Raw genomic sequence first — 20,745 nt, forward strand, 5'->3', positions numbered from 1 at the left:
AGCTTAAGCTAATCAGTCTCTATATCCTTGGCATACGTCCAGTTCAATTTCCCTACCTAGGTAATATTGAGATAACCTAAAACTTTAGATCCATGCTTTTATTTTTATATTATGCACTAATAATTTGGATAACTATAAATTTTATTATGTCCTTTTCTCATTTCATCTATACCAAATTTTCTTAATTTTATCTTTGGTTTTGCTGTGTACAAGCGCAAATGCTCAATACATATTTGTTAGATGGACCAACTGAATGCACCATCACCTGCACTTATTTCAATATTTTCAGTTGTCCCTTGGGTGCTGTTCTGTCTTTCAAATCTAATGCCTCATTTATACTGTTGGTTTCTCCAAATGTCTGGCATTTTCTGACTTGGAGCTCATCTTGGGATTTGAGACTTGCTGTCTGTCAAATCTAATGCCTCATTTATACTGTTGGTTTTCTCCAAATGTCTGGCATTTTCTGACTTAGAGCTCATCTGGGGATTTGAGACTTGCTGTCTGTCTGCTGTTGAGTGCAGGTCCCCTTAATGGGTGCCACTCTTATGAAGCTGTAGGGGAACAGTGGGACTTGGGCCAGCAGGGAGCCCCATGTCCGGTTCACTGGCTACTTTGGGTCCAAGCTGGCACCATCTCCACCTGCTGCTTTAGGGCAGGAGCGGAAGGCTCCGCTGGTCTGAGCCAGGCGACTGCTTGCCCGAGGTTGTCCATAGCTGTCTTTCTGCTTGGAGCAACCCCAGAGCATTTCCTAGCTCTGGGGCAGTGGTCTTCTCCAGGCTTGGTCCCCAATCCCTCCAACCCTATCTGTCTGCTTTCTTAGAGGGTGCTCAAATTCCTCATCAGTGGATGGCATTTGTTCATGTTGCAAATGTGTTCATTGAAAAAATTATCACTTTAGTAATTGCATGGGATTTTTGTAAAGGGGGTAAAGGTGCTGTATTCAGTCAATGAACTGCAAGCAACTTTTTTCATTTTATTATCTCCTTTGTCTATTCAATCACTCATTTATTATTTATGGAATACCTGCCATATAGAAAATGGTTTTCCCTACAGTGCTTTCCCCCAAATAAAGATGCTTAGGCTATCACAAAATACAGGTTTGTTGGTAACGTGAACTAAAGCTTTTACACTAAGCAAAACTGTTAACTTTCTTCTTTGGTACTAATGAAATTAGGTGGCTATTTCCAATGATACTTTTTCTTTCTCTAATGTTTACAGTAATGTTAATATAATTCTCACAAATAAGCAAGCATACTGGTGTAACTAAAAATCGCCACAAGGTGGAGCTGAGAAGTTGCCTTTTTGAATTGGGAATATCTACTTTTAAATTTGTTTTAAATCAGAGATTTTCTTAAACTAGTATGGATCAGGGAGGAATTTAATTTGCTTACACATATTTTTACCACATTTTAAAAAGTTACAATGTATATTTTCTATTTGTATTCAATTGTCAACACTTATTGCCTCTGATGTTGAAGTTTACATTTTCAGCTTTTTTAAAAGCAGTTTTATATTCACATACCATACAATCCAAAGCATGTGATCAATAACTTTAAGGATAACCACAGCTGTGCATTCATCACCACAGTTTTAGAATACTTCCATTACTCCCAAAGGGAGACTCCAGAGCCCTTGGCAGTCCTCTCTCAATCCCTCTCTTTCCCAGCCTAGTTTAATTCTGTCTCTTTAGATTTATTTATATTTACATTTTATATAACTGGAATCATATAACATGTAGTACTTTGCATCTGGTTTCTTTCACATAGCATGATGTTTTTAAAAAAAATGCCATTTTTTTTAAATTAGAGAAGACTTAAGTATACATAAAAGTCTTATAAAAAATACCTTCCCATATGGAGCCTCCCCCCCACCCCCAGCTATTGTTGACTAAACTATTAGCCTTAAGATTACTTTTCAAAGTGAGGGAATCTTATACCTAATTTCTGTGTGGGAAATACTAGCGAGCAAATTACTAAAGACAGCAAATGTCTACCAGGGCACTTCTGTATCTATGCAGTGTTTCCATGACGAAAAGAACCAGCAATGGCAGCTCACTCCTTCCCAGGCATTTAAATTCAAATCAGGCTATTAACTGAAGCACACAGGCAGATCCAGAGCCCAATCTTTAAAAAAAAAAAGCCTGTCATATTAAAAATACAAACTTCTGGGAGCGCCTACAGACTGAATTTTTAAAGCACCTTGTAGTACCCCAAGAGCCAATAAAAGGACTGAGGTTATTCCCAAGGAAGCTGCGGAAGTGCCGTGTCACGGCTTCCCACCTGCAGGACAGCGTCTGGGGTATAACAAGACTCTTATCACACCAGCGGTGAAGTGCCGGGGGACTGCTAGAACGAGGGAGCCCAGCAACAAAGGGGCTGTCCCAAGGTCGTGAAAAACTCAGTGGCCCATGGGTTCCTATTTGTAAAATAATATCGATTAAAGCCCAGGAAGCAACAAAGTAAAAAATAAAATTAGTACCCCCCCCCTCTGATTTTTTTTCTATGTATGCATTAAAAGGTGCTACAGTAACCAAATAAAAACTCAAAAGACAGGAGCTAAATTTATTTGCGCTTTTCTGGATCACATCATGCGCAGCTCATTCCATGCCACAGCATGTAGGAGGGACGTTTATGACTCAGAGCCTCACGGCAGATCGGAAAGACCCTGGCTTAGAATCTGCAGCCCTGGACTGGCAATATCTAGTTGCATGACTTTGTGCAATTCACGCACACAATCTGAACTTTCAGTTCCCTCATCTGGGAAATGAACAATCTGGACTAAAATAACTTCTCAAGGTCCTTCCAGTTCTAAAGATCCACGATTCTTCATTTTAAGGATCCTAAATATAACAGCTTAGAGACTGGTGCTGAATTCAAGTCTTAAGCCACTGTTCTCTTAATTTTCCTAGCAGTAGGGAAATACTTGACTCACTTCTGAGGCCAGTGGCTGAACGGTTAGTAGCACAGGTTGTGGGGTCACACAGCCTGGCTCTGAACCCAGTCCCTGCCATTTACAAGCTGCGGGACCGTGGACAACTTCTCTGAGCCTTGAACGCCGTGGTTGGTAGCAGTACCTGCCGTGCAGGTATGCTGTGGGAATCAGGCAGCACACATGTAAAACAGAGGATGGGACAGAACACAGGGATCATTCTGAACAAGGGGTGATTGGAAAGATAAGAGAGGGATCATGTAACTAACCTGTTAACCTTAATCCCAAATACCCCATCTCCTGGTGGCCCTTCTAAGAACAGAGGATTTGGGCCTGTCCTTTGGTACTATCAATCTGGGATAAGGTATCAGTTGGTTTCTTCGGGAGGAAAAGGGCTTTAAGTGAATGGAGTAAGTAAAGGGAAGTTACGCACTGAGGCCTGGAGGAGCAGGTTCAAGGCGCTGGACAAGCCAGCAGCCCCTGGACCGTGCGGAGAGCTGGGTCTCCTCCCCACAGCAGTGTTCTCAGGACAGCTGGTCGACCACAGGTGGGTCTGCCAAGGCCATTTTCAAACGCATGCCCCAAGGGTGGCCATTTCGGTAACACCACTGTACTTGAAACATGACTGCTGGGCAATTCGTATGTAGCTACATAATCCGCAGCAGGAGCAGCAATTGTTACACAGAGGTGAGGCAGACATCCTCAGTTTGAGGTTGTCAATGAAGCAGGCTCAAATAAACCTAATACAATGAGATGAGCACAATCCAGCACACTGATGTGCTTGGTTGGCAAAATCAAAATGAACACATGACCTTAAAAGTATTCCTTAGAGGGTAGGTGATTCCTTATCTTAAAGTATGAATACTCAAACATCCTGTGTGACCACAAAGCAAGGATATTTTCAAGAATGTCAGGGACAGTGCTGCAGGGACAGAGGAGCTGGCCAGAATGACACAACTGAAACGATCCGTCCCCTCAGAAAACAAGACAATAATCTAATCTTGGTAAAGTCTAGGAAAGGTGAGATGTTCAAAGACATCATCAAAAGAGAGCACTTAGCGTGGGTTATACAAAAGGAAGTTGTAATACAAAAGTGGATAAAATAGGAATGCATTCTTATTTTCACTGATTAAACAAGTTGGGGGATAACTATTCAATATAAGTTCTTTATTTCTTCTATATCTGTTTACAGAATATAGATATATATTTGTTTCTACCTGTACATACACTATTGGAGAGAACAGAGACCACATCTCTGAATAAGTCAAACAGTTTCAGGAAACAAAGGAATTGTCCCAAGAAAAGACTGAGGATCACAGATGGACACAAAAATAGCCAGGTGGACAGAGGGTCCAGCGCTGAAGGCCATACCCAATAACCAAAGAGACCATCCCATGACTCGTAAGAGATGGAAACCTCTAGAAAGCCCAACCAACTTCATGAAAATATTTTAAAAGGCACATATAAGCTTTTCTTTTTTCTTTACACATAAGCTTTTAATAATGCTAACAGATCAGGCCAATACATCATTATGACAGGACAATAGGTTATGTAGCACTGGCCAAGCAAGACTTAGGAAGTAAATCATTTCAGGGTGATGAGGTGCCTGGACCAGATTATAAAGCAAAACCTACATGAAAGTCATGCACTTAAAAATAATAGAGGTCTAGGGCACAGGGGTGGTTCGGTGGCAGAATGCTCGCCTCCCATGCAGGAGACCCGGATTTAACTCCACGACCATGCCCTCACCCCATGCTACCACACACATACCGAAATGATAATACTAGAGGTCTGAACGATTTAACAAGTAAAACTCAACCCTAAAAAGGAAGCTCAGCCAGACGCCGGGGCTGGGGTGTGGACTTCCTTGGGAGAAGAAACCAAACTGGCACATGTGTTCTGACTGATCAGAAACCAGATCTCTAACCAAGGCAGGTCAGAAGCTTCTGGAAGTGACAAGAACATGTGAACTCTGGAAGGTATCAAAACAATGTTATAACCAAAATTAGTGGACAAATTACAAAGAAATGAGTGAAACCTATAGTGTTGCCCTTTCAGAATAGGTTTAAGTAAGTTTGTAATTATGTGCTTCAACCTTCCATCTGTTTTTTTAGGTATATGAAACATTCAAAAGTTAATTCTATTACATTTGCTTAAATTATTTAAGGTAAGTCATAACTAATGTCTTAATATTTAAGAATTGCTTTAATATTGCTTAATATAAATGTTTAATAAATTGAGCAATAAAGTATAAAAAGTATTCTTTTCCATGCATAAAAGGCCTCCCGACATTCAAAACACAGACAAAAACACATACACACGCAAAAAAACCAAAATCTGTAGTAGTAACTAGTTAGCAAGGCTCTCGCTTCTCGAACTGGCTTCTTTTCATTGTGCAGGATTCATAACATTCCAAACGAAGCCACAGAAAGAAAATATGCCTTTTTACCCATATTGAGTCCAAAGACACCAAAATAGTAACAGCGATTTTCACTGAGTGCTGAGATAGTGGGTTCTTTACTTTTCTTCTGACATTCTTAATTTTCCATTTTTTCCCCACAATGAACATAAATCACATTTTGTTTAATAAGAAAAAGATAAATATTTTTTTTGAGACAAGAATGAGGTCACTCAACACAAAAGTGAAGAAATCTGCATCCGTTAGGCAAAGTTGAGAATTTCATCGGGGGCTGCTGTGGCGACATGAATTGGAGTTGGGCCTGAGAACATCAAGCTAAACTGACAAAGGGAGACTCGGGCAATGAGACTAGGGTCAGAAACAAAGTGAAAAGGTAAGAGGCAGGTAGTGAAGACAGAACAGCAGACACAAACAGGAAGCAAGAGCAGGAACCCCGGGGGTCTTACTCAGGTAGTTAAAAGTCCAAGGCGGGAAGACGAGGCACAGAAGTCGAGTTGGCAGCAAGAGGGCAGGGTCAGTAGCTAATTCCACAGGTTACGGCAGGAGCACAGGCTGGGCGAGAGGACAAAGGCTCCTGGGAAGCTTAACTACCTGGGGACCTTCCCTCCTGGTTTCTGGGCTATCATCAGGTCATCTGAACTAATTCCTACTAGCTAACGACATCTTTCTACACCAGCAACGTTGCTGGATTTGCAGCCAGGATAGAATGGCTAAAAACAGGTTTGTTCACTTTCAACATCACTTCTAACCATGCACCAGGTCAAACCCTGAGACTTATTAAAGGATTCTGCCTCCCAGCTTCCCAATGGGTCTTGCCCAACAGATCAGTATTCCAGCCTCATCTGAGTGACATGATGCAGTACAAACCCTAACAGGGAAAAGTTTTCATAGAGAAAACTTCAGATACACTTGGCATGTCCCAACTCCATCCTGAGAGGCAGTCACGCAAACTTAAAAGAGAAAAGGGGAAGGTGATTCTTGCAGGGAACTCTACTTAGTAAATAAACATTGCTTTCAAAGTTAAAGGGCCTACTTAGGGTGAAATGATATGACCCAATGGAGTCCATGCTAGGATGAGTAAAAGTAATGGACACATCCATGATTTAGAACTGAGTAAGCAAGAAAAAACAAAATGATCCTAGAAAGTATCACACCAACACGTGCATGCAATTGGCATTAATAAGTAAGTTGCTTTTTCTTTGATTACCAAGCTGTCCCATCCATTACAAAAACTATGGCAAACACATTTGTCAGCTTCAGAGCAGTTTTACATACTTTCTTTAAAAGAACAGTGACTTCACCAGAAAGGATGTCAGTACACCATTTCTTTGTAAACTGTTTAACGTGCTGTCCCAGGCATCTACTTCAGGAAATCAATTTAAACTTATGAGACACCCCATGAACATGCCACAGATTCAGAGATTAGCTCTATGATGCATTGATGTGAACACGACGTTAACTAACGGTGGCTGGCTTAGCAGGTCACATACACAGGACCAACTATAATATTAAGCAATAATTCTAAGCTCTTGCAAAATATTTGATGAGGAATGCTGGGCAACACATTTAAGAATAAGCCCTTTTGTACAAGAAGCTTTTAGAAACCTGCAGGCATAATGATAACGCTAAATCATATGTGAGGAGGCAGGCACAGAAGTGGATTTTATAAGAATAAAAATAAACCACAGCAAAGGCAAATACATTGGGTCTGTATTTCTAGCAATTGTTATTCGCCAAAGCAATCTCCTAAGTACTGACTGAAGGAAGGAATAAAATTGTATGATGTAACCCAAATTCTCTCGAAGAACGGCACCGTGATGAATTATTATAGAAACCTTTTCCTTCGGAGAAGGAAAGAGCCAGGAAGAAGTTAACATAAACCTCTAGGCAGAGGAATCTGCCAGGAAAATGACTTTTAGTGATATAAACACAAGGCAGATGTTCTAAAAGTAATTTAAAATGTAATCAAACATGAAGTCTTCTAACCATTACCTGTGCGCACACAATTCAATAGCCACAAACTAGATTATCAGAATCCTCTGTTACCATCTAAAAACTCACGTTTATTCCAGGTCAAGAGGATAAAAAGTAGCCTGTGAGCTAGCAGAATTTCAACATCATAAAAAATTAAGTTATCTAACAACTGCTTTAGAACAATGACCATTTCTTGGTTTGACTAAAGTAATATCTGCGTTTCTTCTTTATCTTTAGCGTACATAAGGATGTCAAAAGAAACCAGCCTTACGTTAAGTTTTCTTAATTGGATAAGAATTGAATCATATTAATGATTTTAATATCAATACCAAAATGTTAACTATTAAAACTGCTCAATTGATATGGTTCAGCAATATTGTAAACTAGATAACAAGTCAAGAAGACAGTAGCCCATCACTGTTGGATTGCTAGAGTTTTTCAACTTGAATTCTCTCCTTATTATACTCAAAAGTCATTTTCTGGTTTTCTATTTTTGAATTCGATTAAAAAATCAGAAAACCATTTTTCATACACAAGGATCTTTTTATGTGACAATTACTGTAAATTCAAAAGAACTCAAGCCAATAAAAACTCTTCAGATTAAAGTAACTTGACATCTCTATTGTAAAGTAAAAATGGTAGTTTCATTTAAATCTACTTCTTAGAGTCTTTTAGATGCACTTTTTCCCCACCTCAGTGCATGAATGCAATATATCATTCTTGGTATGTTTTTCCGATCATAGACATCTGTTGTTTCTGGGTAAAATATCTGGAAAACAAAGAAATGAGTTTATTATGTTTTGCTTTTCACAATTATTTTAACTCCCCTAAACAATCCTATGTTGATTGTCCTTGCCAGTCCTTATGTATTTAATTAAAGGGAGAGGAATTTCGCAGTTGTGGCTTCATCTTGCTCCACCCACTTGCATCTGGCCCCCTGCCTGGCAGCCCCCTCCTGGTGCTCCATGGGAGAGGGAAGGGGGGACAGTCTGCCATTCTCAGAGGGCTGGCTCCCCAGGACTGGGGGGGCAGTGTCAAGACACCAGGTGTGAGCCAATGGGGGACTCCGGCTTCCTTTTGCTCCTGTGACCACCCAAAGGTCCCGTGGGCTTGAGATGTGTGTCCTCCTTTACTACATTGTTCAACAATACCAACTTGGCTAGCCAGCTCTGTAAGCGTGTGTGCACATGCACGCACATGCATGCACATGCATGCACACTCATTCCTTTTTTCCCCGATTACGGTCATAATATCTTTACCAAATAAAATCTGGAAAATATGTAAGGTATGATGGGTCACTTAGCATTTTGGTATATTTACTTCCAGCCTTTATTTGTCTGTATATGTCTTTAATAGTTTATGCTTATAGGTGTGCGCCTGTGAAGACCAAATTACACATATTATAAAGATTTTAATAGAACATATTGTTTTTCATCCTCTTCAATATTCTGTAAGAACATTATTTCTAATGGATGCATATGACTCTTTCCTATTTTTGAACCACAATTTAACCAGTTTCCCATGGTTTCACATTTGTTTCACATCCCCTTCCCTGCCCCCAATTTTCTCCTATCATAAGTCACTCTAATGAACAACTCTGCACTTTCTGAGCACCTGATTACTTATTTGGGAAGCATCTAAACATGGAATTACTAGATTTAAAGTATGAACATTAAGGCTTTTAATACACATCGAAGCTATTCTTAAGCTTGAAACTAAAAGTCTGACATGAAACAGATCTGACAGAGGGGCACCACAGTTCTCCATTTCTAAGAACCCAAAAATGAGCAACTAGGTTTGAGGCCACCAGGATTAAGATAAACATATTGGCATTATTTGCTTTCAGTCAATAGCTCATAAAATCTGACATTAAAAAATAAGAAAAAGTCATATACCATATGGTAATATTTGATATTCAAGTGCAATTTTCTATTGGAAACTGAAAAAGAAAAAAAACAAACCTTTTGTGTGTTTTTGGAGGAAAAAAATCCACACAAAAAAGCAACGTTTCTTGAGCTACAAATTTCCTAAGCATTTAAAGAAATGTCTCTAGCTTAGGAAATTTCAAAGTCCTTTCCAATTTTTTACTTAATGTGTTTGCTGTTAGAGTGGAATGAGAAGAGATTCGTGATTCAGAATAGTGTGATGAGGCTTAGGGATCTGCCATGCAAGCAGAGAACAGTTACAACTCACATCTTGCCATATTGCGGCCAAGTCTCCCCTCCCTTTTCTTTAAACAAGAGCCTTGTATCCTGGAAAATTGTTATGAATGTGTCTGCCTCTGACAAGGACATGGGACTGACTTACGGTTTGGAATGTTTTGTTCAGCTCTGTATTTCCCGCACTTAGCATGACGGTGAACACAGAGGAGATACACTGAAGATTGATGAACGAATTAATGGCTGACAAAATGTCAAAGCCAATTCAGTGCACAGCTGAATTGTGATGTATCAATGACTTCATGAAAAAAATCAACATTTAAATTGAATCTGCTAAATAGATCCCCTTGTTTGACCCCAAAACCAGGATAGTCTTTCCTAAGACACATGCAGGTTTTAAAAGTTTAAGTCAAGTCCATTAAACACAATAAAATTATCTTACTCTGAAGGATGTCACCTCATACATAATATCCTATTTGAATTTCTTTGTTTATTAATCTATTTACCCTCCAGCCCCAGTTAGTACTTAAATCACACTACAGAAATATGAATTGTTTTACAAATTGTGCCAAGAAAGAAACAGTGTTTGATGTTCTGGGTGTTTCAGGAGAAAGGAAAGTAGTTTAGCTAAAAACGGCAGAAAATAAATGCAAGCTAACTAATTTGAGGTAAAATGAGACTGAGATAAAACCAACGTGAGCATGGATACACTAAAAACAGGCATTTAAAGATTAAGAGATCTTTGTTTTTGTGGTGGTGGGTGTTTTTAATTGCAAACCTGGCTTAATAACAACACGGGTCTTAATAACTCAGTAGGCTGCCTTTTGTCTTCAAGCTGGACTTCTCATAAATAATTTCTTTAAAATTGTTTTATACTCTGCTCAACAATAAAAGAGAATGAGCAACTGATACATGCAAAAACCTGGATGGTCTCAAAGGCATTACGCTTAGTGAAAAAGTCAAAATCAAGAGGTTATCCACTACATGATTCCATTTATATAACATTCATGAATGACAAAACCACTGAGATGGAGAAGAGATTAGTGGTTGCCAAGAAATAGGGAAGGGGAGTGTGATATAAAGAAATAGTACAAAGGACAGTTCTAGATCTCAATCATGGCAGTGGTTACACAAATTTATTCATGGGTTAAAATTGCAGAGAAACACACACACACACACACACACACAAATGAATGTGTGCTGGCTTGAAGCCATTACATACCCCAAAAAAGATCATGTTCTTTTAACCCATTCCAGCAGGTACAGACCTAGTGTGAGTGGGATCTTCCTATTAGGTTGTTTCAATTGAGATGTGACCCACCCAATTAAAGGTAGACTTAATCCTTTTTACTGGAGTCCCTTGTAAGAGGATAAAGTACAGAGAGGAAGCAAGGCCAGAGAGAGAGAGAGAGAGAGGGAGAGGGAGAGGGAGGGAGAGGGAGAGAGAGAGAGAGAGAGAGAGGGAGGGAGAGAGAGAGAGAGGGAGGGAGAGAGAGGGAGAGGGAGAGGGAGAGGGAGAGGGAGAGGGAGAGGGAGAGGGAGAGGGAGAGGGAGAGGGAGAGGGAGAGGGAGAGGGAGAGGGAGAGGGAGAGGGAGAGGGAGAGGGAGAGGGAGAGGGAGAGGGAGAGGGAGAGGGAGAGGGAGAGGGAGAGGGAGAGGGAGAGGGAGAGGGAGAGGGAGAGGGAGAGGGAGAGGGAGAGGGAGAGGGAGAGGGAGAGGGAGAGGGAGAGGGAGAGGGAGAGGGAGAGGGAGAGGGAGAGGGAGAGGGAGAGGGAGAGGGAGAGGGAGAGGGAGAGGGAGAGGGAGAGGGAGAGGGAGAGGGAGAGGGAGAGGGAGAGGGAGAGGGAGAGGGAGAGGGAGAGGGAGAGGGAGAGGGAGAGGGAGAGGGAGAGGGAGAGGGAGAGGGAGAGGGAGAGGGAGAGGGAGAGGGAGAGGGAGAGGGAGAGGGAGAGAGGGAGAGGGAGAGGGAGAGGGAGAGGGAGAGGGAGAGGGAGAGGGAGAGGGAGAGGGAGAGGGAGAGGGAGAGGGAGAGGGAGAGAGAGATTAGAGAAGAAAGCCCCAGAGGAGCTAAGAGGGGCCCCACAGACACCCAGAAAGAAAGACACTAGAATCAGAAGCTGAAAGCTACAGAATGCCAGCCGTGTGCTTCCACAAGTGACAGAGGTGTCCCAGATGCTGGCGGCCTTTCTTCAGAGTCCAGGTGTCATCCTGTTGATGCCTTAATTGGGACATTTTCATGGCCAAAGAACTGCAAATTGTAAGTTAAAAAATCCCCATTGTAAAAGCCAAACCATTTCTGGAATACTGCATTCTGGCAGCTTTAGAAACACAGACCAGAATAGATGCTGGTACAGAAGAGTGGGGTGCTGCAATATGCAAATACCAAAAATGCTGGAATGGCTTTATAAATGGAAGAATTGTGAGATGCCTGATAGGAAAGGCCTAGACGTCTCTGAAGAGACTGTTGTAGAAATACGGATGCTGAAGGGACTCTCAATGAGGCCTTAGAAATGATGAATGTGTAGTTGCAAACTGGAAGAAAGGTGACCCTTGTTTTAAAGTGGCAAAGAATTTGGTAAAATTGAGTCAGGTGAAAGGGAAAATGTGAAAATTTTTCTCAGAAAAGGCTGAGAAAATTTCCAAACTAAATGTGGAAATGCAGCCTGACTTCTCTTTGCAGCTTATAGCAAAATGCGAGAGCAAAGGGATAAGCTAAGCACAAAACTCTTGGGTACAAAAACCCCAGAAATTGATGGTTTGGAAAATTACAGGCTCCCAGGAAGTGAGGTCCCAGAAGGTAGTGTCCCATATAGGATTTAACCAAACATGGAAGAATAAGTCAACCATTTCAGTGCACGTCAGGCTTGGAGATGGAGTTATTCAGAAAGGATTTATGGAAAGTCCTGTTGTCTGAAGGTTGGGAGCCCTGTGTGCTGCATGTGAAACTGACAGGTTTGTTATGGGATCTGCATAAATGGAACCACTGCCAGTCTGCACTAAAAGGGACAGATAGGAGGAAAAATGACTTCAAAGGCAGAACCATGGAAGCTAAGGTCTGGAGCCAAAAAACCTTGGACCAGGAGAGCGGACCCACCCATGCACATGGAAGGGTGAGTCTGTCCCAGAGTTTGCAGAGGGAAGGCATTCCCCCCTGTTGTTCAGGAACAGTTTTGGGGCCCCAGAGCACTCAGATGCCTGGAGAATTAGGGGAGCTTGGTGGTCCTGTTGTTCAGGAACAGTGCTCCTGCCCTGGGCCTCAGAGAGGGTGGGGCGCATTCCCTGGGGATTGGGGAGAGCCTGGCCACTGCCCCAGTGTACAGAGAAGGGTGAGCCTGTGCCCCAGTGACGGCAGAGAGGCCAGGTGCAGCCTTGATGCTCAAAAGAGGGTGCAATGGAGAACACGGTGCTCCCCCAATGTTTGGAGATGTTGGAGCTCTGACCCCAGTGTTTGGAGAGAGCAGAGCTGCTGCACAAGCCCTTGGAAAGAGTGGGACTGCTGCTCTCTCAAGCTCTGGGGATGACTCAGACCTGGAAACCTAATGAAGCAGGTTTTTGGAACTGTTTGGGACCCCTGACCCCTGTTTTCCTTTCAATTTCTCCCTATGGAAATGGGAATATTCACTCTGCGACTGTCCCTCCTTTGTACATTGGAAGCAGATAACTTGTTCAGCTGGAGGAGAAGTTTGTCTTAGGACAGACCATACCCATAACTCATCTTGATGAGACTTTCTACTTAATATTGTTTATGAAATGATTGAAAGCTTTTGTGATATTGTGCTGGATTGAATGCATTTTGCATATGAAAAAGAAATGTCTTTTTGGGGTCCAGAGGGTGGAGTGTAAGAATCTGTGATGTGAATAAGGTCTGTAGTCTAGTTAACAGTGATTTATCAAAGTTAATATTGTACGGCAGTTATACAAGATGTCACCACTGGAGGATGCTGAATAAAGTGTACACGAGACTCCACACGCTATTTTTGCAAATGTAATTATTTCAAAATAAAAAGCTTTAAAAAAACAGCTTTGCAATTTTTACCAAAGGTGATTATTTTTCTCCTCACTTCTCCCACTTGTCTATTTCTCTCCCAGGCTTAGGGATACTGACTCTTAGAACTTTACAAGCTCTGAATATTTGCTGAGTGAACTTTTAAACCAAAGTACTGGGAAATCTATTTCGGGGGTAACAGCTAAAAAAAAAAATTGTAGGCTTTAAAATCTAAGGTGATGCTATGATTAATAATGCTTTATAGAAATAAACATAATAATTTACAGTGATACAATGAGACCTAGATGGAAACTTTTAAGTATAAGTGACAACATTAAAAAGGGCGTTGGTTCTTTTAAATCAACTATTTATCAGCTAACGCTTGTTCTGAACGTGTTTAATTTATACACACTGGCTGCCCTCAATCAGGGCATAAACTTCATTCTGAGTCCTTGCCATTGATGGCATCGTGTACACCTCTTCATATTTTTACCAGTTCTCGCATTATCGCCCTTGGGGCAATAAGAAAAGTCTGCCAGGTCATTTCTCATTACGTGGTGTCTGCACACCATCCCTTTAGGTTTCCCTGTTCAGGCCCCGGCACAGCCAGGCTTACCTTGGGTAGACCAATGGACTCCATCGCCCTTAACCACTGGACGGTATTATCTGTGTGTCGAAAATGAAGGCCAGACTTCTAATGGAAGGATAAGGGGAAAAAAGGAAAGAAAGTATTACATAAAAGTTGAGTCATTTGTAAAGGCTTTTCTTATTAGCAGACTCCTTTTCGATCGTTCGCCTCCTGGAATAGTTATCAATGCTCACATCAAACAACTACAGACGAAGCGAACGACACCAGACTGTATCTCAGCAATGCCCGTGGCCATCTGTGATGGACATGCCAGACTCCTCAATCCACGCTGCTGAGGTAACCCTCAAACAGCACTACTTAATGTCAAGCATATGCCTTGGGTATGGTCATGCACAGGCATTAAGACTTTGGCAACCTGTGGCTGAGAAGCCTAGCAACTTCAGGGAAAGAAAAACAGATTTTTAAAGGACAAAATGCCTGTGATTTTTCTGATCATGAATGTAATGATTGCTATAGTACCAATGGAACATGGAAAGAAGCATAAAGATGAAATGGAGAAAAGGGAAGGGGAGACCTGACAGCTGGAAGTAAATCTTCAGCGGGAATGTTCTAGAGGACCTTTCCTACCTATTCAGTAAAAGCAATCTTTCCACAGCCTCCATTCCATATTTACAGTCTTAATTGGGCAGTCATTTTTGGGTACAAGCTATAGATATAGTATCCTTGCCTGCATCTCATGAAGTTGTATCAGTGAAGACCAAAGGATCTCACATTTTATTTCATTTTATATATGGCACAATGTTATCTATTTCATTTTTAATAAAAGTACAAAAAAAGAAATGACAGCAAAATTTCATCATATAACCAGCACTCATGGTAGATAAAACACGCAGCAGGTCTGGCTCTGCCCAACTTCTCTCACCTCCTGCAATCTAATAGCTTATTTAATAAAAAGCCGTTTCATTGATGTCAGTAATTAAAGTATAAACAAATTAACATTTGACACACATGTCTTTTTAACAGTGGTTAGAATTTGAGACAGGACTGTATGTCAAGCACGTTGTGTACATTATCTCTAATTTTAAAAACCTCCTACAATGTAACTATCACTCATTTAAAGAGATGCAGAAACTTAAGAAACTTAGGGTTTGCCTCAAGTCAAGCAGCTGTGACGTGGCTGAAAAGGATTAAAGAGTGTCTCTCTGAATCTGAAAACCCTCCCTATGCTGACATTCCATTGTGAAAAATACAGGATGGTGATGGATGTGATTATTCTTCAGGAAGTTCCTAGGAAATAAGTGGAAGGAAGAAAAGAGAGAGAGAGAGGGAGGAGGAGGAAGGGAGGGGACCTGACAGCTAGAAGCTGACCGCCCAGCTGCAGCGCCCGGAGCCCACTGCACGCAGCTTCCGAGGAGGACGCGCTGCTCAGACCGGCCGCGGCGTGGCCACAGGGGAGCAGGACAGAAACAAGGCGCTCTATGGCCCCACTGAGCTGAGTCGGAGATGAGGACCTTCCACAGCACAGAATACCTGAACACGTCCTCTTCCAACCAACGTGAGGGCTCCGGTCTCCTTACTAATGACAGTCTAGCCCCGATTCAGTCCTCCCCACGGTGTTTTCAGCTAGATAAAAATCACCAAACGGTCACCAAATTGATGGCTCCCTGACAGCATCCAAAAGGAAAACTGGTCCTTCCTGGCTTCCCTATTTTTCTTAAAATCAACCAGCCCAAACCCAAATCTCTGCAAAGTCCCTCTCTTTTTATAGCCCTTCTGGCATGAATTTAAGAGTCTGAAGTTAAAGAAACCTAATTTTGTTTGACCACAAGTGGGTCCTCTTGGGGGGTCTTTGGCTGGCAGGTGTCCACAACCCCAGATCATATAACAAAGACCCCTCATGTACTTAGTGGTCTTAATAGCTAAGCAATCTTAGGAAAGCTACGAAATCTCCCTGACCCTCAGTTCCTCAGCCATAAAGTGGGAACGCAGTGCATTCCTAGCTGTGGAGATTAAGTGACAGTAGGTGTGAGGCACTTGGCTGCAAAGCGCACACAAGGACACAGTAAATGTTAGGTAGCTATTATAATGCTACAAAGCTGGGCTTGAAATCTTCCTTCACCTCTAATGTCGGAAGGAGATTTAATGCTTATTCAAAGGGCACTGAAGGAAAGGGTAGTTATCTTGATCATCTTTCGAAAGCAAATGAAATAATAGATTTCAAATCTCTCATCAGTTCCAAATGAGATGTTAACTCCAGACTCCAATGACCATGTTTGCACATTAAAGCAGGAAACTTCAACTACTAAATTACAACAGTAACACCTTCAATCCACTGGCTTAGTTCCAATTAGAACAATAATCTCATAAACAGGCTCAAAACAATCTTAGTCCATCAGAGTGATTCTTAGCTAGCTTATTTTTTCTTTCATCAGTCCTACTTATTAACATTAGAAGGCACATTTATCGTCCTCCTGAGCCTCCTGAGCCAATGATGGGTTAGAAAGCATATGCTGATTTTCCAAAGCTTAGCTACTGCGATGCCTACAAACAGGGATAGGCTTGTTTAAAGCACAATATGAGGAATGATGTGCAGTCTCCGACATATTAGAATCAAAGCATTTTAGAGCTATGAGGAAGATGAGAGACTGGTTGTTCGAATTTGCTGATTTTATGGACGAGGAAACTGGAGGCCTGGGTATTTCAGTCACTTGCTTGAGATGACCAAACGTGCCAGCGCAGAGCCTAGCCTGGAGGCTCCGGACTCCCGGTGTAAACATCCTGTCTATCCTACTGCTTGTGGAGCCTCTGCCGTGCCTGGAGCTCACATCTCTCAGGCATGGAGCTGAGTGCCTTGCATGGACGGTCCCAGCACCTCCTCACATCTCTAGGAAGGTAGGTGCCAATAGTTTTAAAGGAGGAAACAGAGGTTCAGAGAGGCCAAGTTACCGGAGAAGCTGGACTCTGAAGCCAGGTGCCATGAGTCTACAGCTCACACCCCAACCTCCATGTATATGCCTTCCTATGGGAGACTCAAGGCTCTGTCCAGGAGCGATACTAGCTTTTGTCTCTGAGCCTTGTCAGGTTGAGCCTCTCCAAGGAATGCCCTTCCCTCCCCCTCTTTTGTCCTTGCCCGGCCTAGCCTGCTGTAGACCACTCATCATTCAAGCCTCCACCATGGAAACTTTCCTGGTCTCTACACCATCCTTCCCAGCTTTCAGATGGACTCTGTCCTTGTCCTTCCTTGGCTGATTCACCCAGCCCTGCACCAGTTCCACTCTTTTTCCAGGGTTCACCCTCCATCTTCCCCCTTGAAACCACTCACTTCTTGTCTACGCAGGCCACCACCCTAAGGCAAGCTGTTGTCACCTGGACTCCACCCTTATCCTCCCTCCAATTTATTCTCCACCAGCAGCAGACTGACTTTCCTAAGGCGCAAACACACCACACTGTGTCCGGACACCTCCCTGCTTAGGTTGTTACCGGCTCCTGCACGTGGGATGAGGTCACGCATCTCCATTCGACACATGACTGAAGGGGTCTCACCGCTATTCCCCCCCCCGCCTCACTTCTCACCGCTGTCCCTCTCGGCGGCCTTTCACTCCTCAACCTGGCCGAGCTATTTTCTTCCCTGGGCCTATCACAAATGAGTCCCTCTTCTGGGCTGCTCTCCCCTCTCCCACACCCCGGCCTGCCGAGGGAAGCCCACCTCCTGCCCCTGCTGTCTGCCATAACACTGGCTTTACTGTTTCCTTCCTTCCTATACTCACCACAATTCATAACTGTACATTTACTTCCGTTCTTTCTCTCCAAGTATAAGCTCATGAAATCAGGACCATGCCTCCTTTCTCTCCCCTCTGCCTTTTGTGTCTACAATAGTGCCTGGTGTGTGGCTGGTATATGAAGGAATGAATTTCACCCCATCTGTATTTCTACCATAGTAGACTTTTATCTTTTCTCTATAACGTCATTAAAATGCATTATATTATTGTTTATCTCCCTGTTGGGGCAGTAATTCTCAAACCTTAGGGGTACATAAGAATAACCAGGGGTGATTATTAACGGAGCAGCTTCCTGGGTTGCAGGCCAAGAGACTGTCTGTCTCAGAAGTCTGGAGGGGAACCCAGATGCCCATCACCCATCAGGTGGCTCTGCAGGAGGCACATGCATCTCACTTAGAGAAATACTGTCAGACTAAACGCCCTGAGTACATATTAAATAAAGCACAGAAGACAAGAAAGGAAATGGAGCCCTTGGAACAACTGTCATTCATTCCTTCACCCAGCAGCTATCTGCTGCCTGCCTGCTGTGCGCCAGCCCTGGTCCCCTCGCTGCAGCTATGGCAGCGAGAGGGATGGGGCAGTCCCTACCGTACACCAGGGCACACCCAGGAGTGGCCGTGGCAGGTGCCACAGCTCACAGGACCCATCCCTCAGACTGGGAGACAGCGGGCAGGGAAGATGGCTGGGGAAGGAACGGTCACAATTGGAAGGTTTTACTCTAATACCCAGGACAAACTTCCAGCCCCCAAAATAAAGGGGAACCACAGCTGTACATAAGCCGGCCAGCAAAGCAGGTGGGCAGCAGAAAACCGTCACTGTCAAAACCATCAGCGGCTGAAAAAAATGTTTTAGTTTATGAAGATTATGTTAGCAAAAATAAGGTTGGATTTCTTACACAAGAAGCATGAGATAAAAGTTTTATGACAGTTCAGGAGAATGTTTAAAATTAGAATGAAAAAGCTACTTTTAAAATAAAATGTTTCAAACAGGAAAAGTATATAAATAAAAGAAAGAGCTTTAAAAATCATATTATTAAAATGAAATCAGGCAGTGCAACAGTGGCTCAGTGGTACAATTCTCGCCTGCCATGCTGGAGACCCCAGTTCGATTCCTGATGCCTGCCCATGTTAAAAAAAAAAAGAAATTATCTCAGCTTTGGATTTAAAATATTATTATAAGAGAATGAAAAAATGCCCCTATGAAAGTTTTTTTAAAGTGTACTTAACTTTGCTTTTAATATTTCCATGACATTTTATTTTTTCTAGTAATTTTTCAAAAATGTACAGGACATTCACTGAAAATATATTCTAAGTTTTCATCCATAAAAAATAATGCCATACTATCTAATACTATATTACACACTGATATTTTCCTTACTATATATACAAAAAATGGACCTCTGTGTCTTGCATATATATTAGTGTACCTTTAGATTTATATTCAGGATATTATTTTCTGTGTACTTTTTTTTTAACTTTTTTTATTAATTAAAAAAAATTAACAAACAAAACATTTAAATATCATTCCATTCTACATATACAATCAGTAATTCTTAATATCATCACATAGTTGCATATTCATCATTTCTTAGCACATTTGCATCGATTTAGAAAAAGAAATAAAAAGTCAACAGAAAAAGAAATAAAATGATAATAGGGGAAAAAAAAAACTATACGTACCATACCCCTTACCCCTCGCTTTCATTTACCACTATTGCAAACTGAATTTATTTTAACATTTGTTCCCTCTATTATTTATTTTTATTCCATATGTTCTACTCTTCTGTTGATAGAGTAGCTAAAAGGAGCATCGGACATAAGGTTTTCACATTCACAGAGTCTCATTGTAAAAGCTATATCATTGTTCAATCATCATCAAGAAACATGGCTACTGGAACACAGCACTACATTTTCAGGCAATTCCCTCCAGCCTCTCCACTACATCTTGAACAACAAGGTGGTATCTACTTAATGCATAAGAATAACCTGCAAGATAACCTCTCGACTCTGTTTGGAATCTCTCAGCCATTGACACTTTGTCTCATTTCCCTCTTCCCCCTTTTGGTCGAGAAGGTTCTCTCAATCCCTTGATGTTAATTCTCAGCTCATTCTAGGGTTTTTCTCAGTCCCTTGATGCTGAGTCTCAGCTCATTCCAGGATCTTTGTCCCGCGTTGCCAGGAAGGTCCACACCCCTGGGAGTCATGTCCCACGCAGAGAGGGGGAGGGTGGTGAGACTGCTCGTTGTGTTGGCTGGAGAGACAGACCACATTTGAGCAACAAAAGAGGTTCTCTTGGGGGTGACTACTAGGCCTAAATTTTAAGTAGACCTGACCTATTCTTTGCAGGGTTAAGTTTCATATGAACAAACCCCAAGACTGGGGGCTCAGCCTGCAGCTTTGGTTGTCCACACTGCTTGTGAAAATATCAAGAATTCAACTTGGGGAAGTTGAATTTCTCCCCACTCTCACCATTCCCCAAAGGGGGCTTGCAAATACTTTTCCAGTCACTGATCAAATCATTCTGGGATTCATCGGGGCATCACTCTGGACAAACCAACAAAATCTCATGTCCTACCTGAGATTCCAAGTACTTATGACATTCAATCAAACTATCTACATGAGTTATATTAGGAAATGCTCTAGTCAAAATCTAAATTTTGTAACAAATAAACATTTTTTGCTTTAGTCTCACACATAAGGTGACATTTTAAAGTATTAATTATCATCTATTTTCAGCACCCTGCAATAATGACATTCCTTTGTTCTTCCTCATGCAAAAACATTTTTAAAATTTGTACATTGTACATTTCACTATTATTATACACTCTAGGCATTCCTAGATTATACCATCTCGATCTTTACCATCTATCTTTCTTTCTGATTTCATTTATGTTCCCAGCCCTCCTCCCTCTA

The 20,745-nt window shown here is 41.9% G+C and overlaps 1 protein-coding gene across 4 annotated transcripts in view; it reads right to left on the reverse strand.

Annotated features, from left to right (window-relative positions):
• The window catches only part of IQGAP2 (IQ motif containing GTPase activating protein 2), a 312,092-nt gene that overhangs the window by 125,132 nt on the left and 166,215 nt on the right, over positions 1-20,745 (reverse strand). For all 4 annotated transcript variants that reach the window (XM_077139395.1, XM_077139392.1, XM_077139393.1 and 1 more), the window contains 2 exons: positions 14,082-14,159; positions 8,014-8,090 (listed from right to left, as the gene is read on the reverse strand). In XM_077139395.1, the coding sequence (XP_076995510.1) occupies positions 8,014-8,090; positions 14,082-14,159 (155 nt within the window). The remainder of the gene's footprint in view (positions 1-8,013; positions 8,091-14,081; positions 14,160-20,745) is intronic.

This window comes from Tamandua tetradactyla, chromosome 21 (genome assembly GCF_023851605.1).
Source record: "Tamandua tetradactyla isolate mTamTet1 chromosome 21, mTamTet1.pri, whole genome shotgun sequence".
In the NCBI taxonomy this organism is placed as follows: domain Eukaryota; kingdom Metazoa; phylum Chordata; class Mammalia; order Pilosa; family Myrmecophagidae; genus Tamandua; species Tamandua tetradactyla.